Source organism: Odontomachus brunneus, unplaced genomic scaffold, assembly GCF_010583005.1.
Source record: "Odontomachus brunneus isolate Ranch 3 - 2012 unplaced genomic scaffold, Obru_v1 Obru_scaffold_082, whole genome shotgun sequence".
In the NCBI taxonomy this organism is placed as follows: Eukaryota; Metazoa; Arthropoda; class Insecta; order Hymenoptera; family Formicidae; genus Odontomachus; species Odontomachus brunneus.
Window position 1 is genome coordinate 288674 of NW_022639532.1, and position 6370 is coordinate 295043.

General features: G+C 55.7%; 1 protein-coding gene across 1 annotated transcript in view; it reads left to right on the forward strand.

Annotated features, from left to right (window-relative positions):
• Positions 1 to 4879: 4879 nt before the first annotated feature.
• Positions 4880 to 6370, forward strand: part of LOC116847710 (TOX high mobility group box family member 3-like) — a 147189-nt gene continuing 145698 nt past the window's right edge. The window contains exons 1-2 of the mRNA XM_032823000.1: positions 4880 to 5855; positions 5923 to 6020. Coding sequence (XP_032678891.1) covers positions 5813 to 5855; positions 5923 to 6020 — 141 coding nt within the window. The 5' untranslated portion in view covers positions 4880 to 5812. The remainder of the gene's footprint in view (positions 5856 to 5922; positions 6021 to 6370) is intronic.

Genomic DNA, 6370 nt, shown 5'->3' on the forward strand with positions numbered 1-6370 from the left:
TCTCTCTCTCTCTTTCATGCGAGGTACAGGAAGGAAGCGCGAGCAATTAGAGAGCGTGGAGGTGGAAAGACTACACCCTTGTGTGCGCAATTTTCTTTCCGCGGTCTTCGATGAATTTGATGAGGAAGGATATAACGGCGAGAGGAAAAATGTATATATGTATATGCATATTTCTTGTCTTCGTGTTTCGTATTTTTCTATTGGTCTTTTTGAACTCGCTCGATTCCTCGGGTAAGTCGAAAAGCAAGAAGGAGACCTGCGTTAGTCGAATGCATAATTCATATCTCACTTGCGATTCACTAGAGAGAGAGTGCAGATCCCTCCACGAATCCGCTTTTATTTTGCTTCGAGTCTCTGAGTTACTTTTGTTATTAGAGGAAACTTTGCGCTTCGTTATTCGTACGTACGCGATTATGCAACTTCGATCGACGTTCGGCCATTCCCTTTCTTTCTCTTTTTGCTCCTCTCCTGCCGGGGGATCCCGCGAGTTGTACAATCCGATCGATATTTAGTAATTTCATCTCGTAATAAAGAGAGCATAATTTCGGCGTCGGCGATAGCCGATGAATAATGTCCCGAGTCGGCTAATGCTTCGCGAGCAACCCCAGCGTTTTTGGCCGCTACCTTCCCAAAGGGAAGTATTAAGAATCGATCACCTTGTAACATCTCGACGAGAAAGCTTATTAAATCGCAATTCCCGTCGTAACAGGTATACCGTCGTATCTCGCTACGGTAAACCGGGAAACGGCGGTAAAATTAGATGGGTGGAAGAGCGATTAGCGTTTCAATTTATGAAACAAAGGCAGAGCCAAGTGGGCGAGTGAAGGAAAGGATTGTCACAAGAGCGCGCCGGAGACGAAAAGGGCAAGAGAGAGGTACAGAGAGAGAGAGAGAGAGAGAGAGAAAGAGACGAAAAAGCAAGTAACACCACGAGTCGAGTCGCGCAAACGACCCCGTTTCTTATTACCCCGGATATCGATTGTCCGAGACACTCGGGAAACACCAACGGAAAACGCACCAGGAACATTTCGTGGAAATATACAAAAGAGAGAGAGAGGGGCCGCGACAATACGAATCCCTATTCGTCATCCGCGTCTCCTCCGCAATTTGATATCGCGAAACCTACACGCAATTCTCCGCGAGGGAAGAGCGGGCTCGCCCGCGAGCTTTTGCCGGCGACTGTACTCCGCGCTCTGGAAAATCCATTTCGTTTTAACTTTACGTTCAAATTGAATGTTTTGTAGTTGTGTGTCGACTTGGGTGAGATGTAGCTGCCGGGGAAACGTAGGAGGGGTAGGGTAGGTTGACGTGGTGGAAGTTGATAGAGGAGAAGGTAGTAGTGGGGCAGGAGGGATCGAGTCTGGGCGCGGGGGCGCGGAGGAGGGCGAGAGGAGAACGAGAGGAGAACGGTGAGGTGGAGGAGGAGAAGGCGGAAGAGAACGAGGGTGGATGGGTGGATGGATGGGTGGGTGGTAGAAAGGCTGGAGGTACCAAAGGAGGAAGCGGGCGGCCGTATTCCGCTCTCTCCCTTCTCTAAATCACATTCATCAGAGGCGGACGGCCGCGCCGCGCCGCTCCACGCCGCTCCGATCCGCTCCGCGCCGCGCCACGCGCGCGCGGCGGGGGCGGCACGGCCGAAGAAGGTGCAGCACCGCGAGGTATATATATAGGTGAGGGGGCAGATCCGTGCCGCGCCGGAGGAAAGAGGGAGCGAGAGACGCGCGGGAGATGAGGCCGGGGGAAGACAGGGGAGGGCGCCGGGGGAGACTGGGAGACGCGCGGATATTGATTCCCGCGGGATATGCGCGCGTTCAACGAGACTCGGAAGTCTCAACGTACGTATGCCGTTTTTAAGGACGTATGCATATCGCCTGCGCCTTGTACAGGACCGCCGCCGCCGAGAGGCGGCTTTACGAAGACTCCTCGGCGGAAACGCCGCGCCTCCTCTCGCGTTCGGCGGATGGAACAACGGCGGCACGACCTCGTTGCGAAAATTAAAATCGCGAGCGCGTTATCGATAGGGAGGATTCCGGTCACGTCGACGCCGTGACAACTCGACGAGTTCTCTGATATTCGGCGGCGATACAGCCGGGCTGGCAAACGATGTTGCCGTGGCGATGCCGCGTTCACGCCCTCGCAGTCGTCACAACGTTAATTCCAGAATCAATAATCGATAATTATGTGTTGCATGAAAAAAAAAAGTATGCGTGTACACGCATGTGTGTACGCGCGTGAGTGTATAGTCGGCTTTGCGGAAGCGTGTATTAATAGCGCATCGCTGGCTATTCGTCGCTGCTCGCGGTCGATTCTGTAGCACGCGAGGCGAATCGATATCACGGGGAGACCGATTCAATCGTCCTCCTCCTCCCCCCCACCCCTCCTCCGTTCCTCATCGACGCGTCGATCGATGCTGCTTTCATTGTTAACCATGTCAGCGCGGATTAGCGCGCTCCGGTATCCGATTACGTTTGTGGGACACGTAAGATTCGCGAATAACAAGGTCGGGAAATTGGAGCAGTAAGACCGGTCGGTTCGCGGTCTCGTGCTCGCGCGAGTGGACGAGCATTGGCGACGGCGGCAAACGGGGGGATTCCCGGAGGCGGGAAGAGTGTGGAGATGGTGTGGAGAAAGTGAAAGAGAACGCGAGGGCGGGTGGCGAGAGGACGAGGGATAAGGACGAGGTCTTAAGGTTGTAATCTTTAGAGACGACGGGTAACGGATACGTGGCATAAGGGAGAGACCTCGGGAGAAGCTCCTCCAGCTATCCGAAAGTCGGAGAGGGTCGGAAAGGAGAGAAAGAGATATCACGCTCTGACCCCGGTCTGACGGTCGCGTGATTCCTCTTCCTCGTTTTCTCCCCCGTTCCCTCCACATGGCTGGCTGGCTAGCTGGCTTGGCTGGCTGGCTGGCTGGATGGCTCGCTCGGGGCGAAAATCCAGCGCGTAAACCAACACACTGCGCCACTACAAACTCCACTCTACGGCATCCGCTCTGCCTCCACTTGCCAGCCAGCCAGCCAGTTCGGGCTAACCTTCCCTGCCTGCTTGCCTGCCTGCCTGTCTGCCTGCCTGCCTGCCTGCCTGCCTGCCTGCCTGCCTGCCTGTTACCTACCGCCGTTACTACTACTAATACTACTGCACTATCGTATCCGCGATTGTTGCTACACGCGCGTCAGCACCACCACAACGACAACACCAGCCACCGCTGCTACCGGCGTTGCTGCGGCTACGACCTACGAGCACGTTTCATGAATGAAACCCACGTGCGAACCACGTGACTGCCCGTCACTGACCCCACAGCGTGTGTATACGTCAACGGATCGGATCTACTTCGTGATAAAACGCGTCGCGCCTCCACCTCCTCCTCCTCGTGACGGCGCGCGAATGATCGAACCTAACCGTGATACATATACTCCTCGGGGAAAGAGAAAGAGAGAGAGAGAAATATTCTCCACTCAAAAGGTGACTTACAAATGCCGAAAAGCCGGCTATTGCCAAATGCTACACGATTCAATTTCAGCTGTGTCACAAGCCTCTTCGCGAAAGACAAACGACGGTCGGCACGGCGGACACAGGTCCGTTGTTGCTCTCCGCTGGCTGCTTTTAACGTTCAATTTCTGTAATGTGGTGTACCGAGTGAATAAAAGCGCCGTGAAAGATTGCTCACGCCGTGTCGAGCGCGTGTGCGTCGCGTTTCTCGATTGATTGTACGACTGCACAAAATGAACAACTTACTCGGCGATACTCCGAGTCGACACGCGAGACGACAAAAGCGACAAGGAAATTGGGTAATAATTAGGTCAACATAAATGTTGTTTTTTAACGTCGCAAAAGTGTAGAGGCTGTAAATTACATTAAAGAAGACGTCGCAAACCTCGTAAATACTGTCTCACGTGCCAGCGGGAAACACGAGAAACACGGACGTTCTCCCGCTTCCGCGTCCATCTCATTCTCGTTGCCCCCCGCTGCTGGCTGGAAGAGCAGTGCGCGGCAGGGGCTGAAGAGGACGAGCAGCGTAAAACTCACGCCGCGCGATTCTCGTGTGTCCCCATCCGACCACTTAGTCATCTGGAACGAGATAAGATCGGGTCCCGTGTGAGAATAACGCAAATTACATTGTGTTATATAACCTATATTGTGCAAGCCGCGAGACGCGTCACGTAATCCATATTGTACCTTTGGGCACACAGCGTATTTCATTTTAACGCTTATTTGCGCTCTCGCCGACGAGTTCCACGGCCGGGCTGCTACTCTCTGTTTGAACACTCGAGAAATTAAATACGCGCGATACCTTCTCAGAGTGAAGAAGATTAAGCGTGATCTTTCCTCCAACAAGCGGCGCCCGCGACAGCGTCGTCCCTCGAGTGTCGCCGTTGGAAAGCATGGCTGACTGATTTTGAAAAGTGCGAACAGGCCAGTCGCGCGGGGAGAGAAATTTGAATTTGGATCCCTCCCCCGCGACGATGACATCTGTCGCGCGTTCGCGGACGCTCGCTCGGTATTCGCTCGAGCGAGCAGTAAAGCCGTACAAAGGTGGCATCCATGACTCTAGGGTTTTCGCGGAGCGACGCGGGCCGTACGCGTTCCCGTCGGAGTCGCGCACCGAGAAGGAGGGAAGAAGTCGGCTCGCTCCGCGAATCCGCGTAAGCGGGAGAAACGGACAATCGCGGGAGCGAGACGGACGGATGTCGGTGCATCGAGCGGCCGAGAGAGACAGAGAGAGGGCGAGCGAGCGAGAGAGAGTGGCGTCCGACAGGACAGGTAGTAGCGCCGAGAGTTTCGTGGTGGGGTGGTGGTGGTCCACCTCGCGCTGCACCCACGGCACTATCGCGGTAGCACGCGTAGCGCGCGATGTCGCGCACGACCTAACCTAACCTGGACTTCACCCTTCGCGTTTACAACACACGTATCCGTAAATCCGTGCGCTCCGAGAAGTGGGTGCACGGCGCGGCCTAACCTTAAAATCGTGTTCGTGCTCGCGCTCGCGCAACGGCGGAGCGGCGAAGAGGAGAGAGAGAGAGAGAGAGAGAGAAAGAGAGAGAAAGAGAGCGAGCGCCCCCGCCACGAGAGAACGTAGAGAGAAAGAGAGAGACAGAGCGACGCATATACAGCCGCCACCGTCGTTGCCGCTACCGCCGGCGCTCGCGCGCGCGGTCGCTAGCGGTCGGTCGCCCTCCCTCGTACAAACCGCGAGAGTCGCGCTCGACGTCTCGCGTGGCACCTGCCGACCTCGACTAGTGACGATCGTTTGTCGTTCGTTCACGTGTGCCACGTTCACGGTACATCTTTGCCCGCGCGCACACGACACGCATACATATACAAACACATACACACACGCGCGCACGCACGCACGTACGCACATAACACGCCGCACGCACGCACGCACGCACGCACGTACGTACGCCCGCACGCACGCTAAGCCGCGTCGGCGAGATCGACATCGAGCAGCAAGTGAGAGACAAGCGTCGTCGTTTCCGATCGAGCCGCGATCGATCGATGCCGCTCTCACTCACCGGCAGGATCGACAACCTTCCGTGCGAAACGAGCCGTTGTTGCCGGCCGCTGGTGTCACTCGCGAGTCACGACGCGCCGGCAGTCGCGCGGTCAATCACAACACATCTCGATAATCGGGCTCTCTTGCGCGTGCGATCGAGATCGGCAGGATAGGATAGTGTCGCGAGCCGTCGAGTGTCGCGCCACGCGCCGCGCGCGCGTTACGCGCCCCGCGATTGGAGCGGTACGAGGCGATCGGAGTGTAACACGGCGAGGCTGGATACACGGCGGCGTCGCGTCGGTTACTCACGGCTCGTACGATGAGCGACGGTATCGTCGGTGCGATCGCGATCAGTTTGTTCGGTACTAGTTGTCAGGCTGTGTGTTTGTGCGTGATAGACGGCTTTTCATTCACAAGGGCTCGTTCTAGGCGGTGAGAAGAAGCGTCGGGTCAGTATGGACGCCGGTTATTCCGTACTCAGTAGCGATCTCGAAGCCTGCAGGATGTTCGACCAGTACTCCTACAAGGTGAGTCTGACAGACATTTCTTTGCCGCGTCGCGCGAGCCTGTGGGTATGTAGCCTAATTGTGCTCTTCGCTTCCTGCTTCCGGTTCTTCAGCTCTTTCTGTGTTACTTACATCTTATGCTTTAAATTAGAAAAAGAGGGGACAGGAAGCAAAGAACGCAGGCTTCCACGGGAGGATACGTCGCGTGCCGTCGTATCTTTTCTCCGCGAGCACGTTACCTCCTGCCGAGTCGAATTTGCCTCCCTCGTCTTGTCGCGCGTATATATGTCTGTCTGTCTGTCTGACTGTGTGTGTGTGTGTGTGTGTGTGTGTGTGTGTGTGTGTGTGTGTGTGTGTGTGTGTGTGTGTGT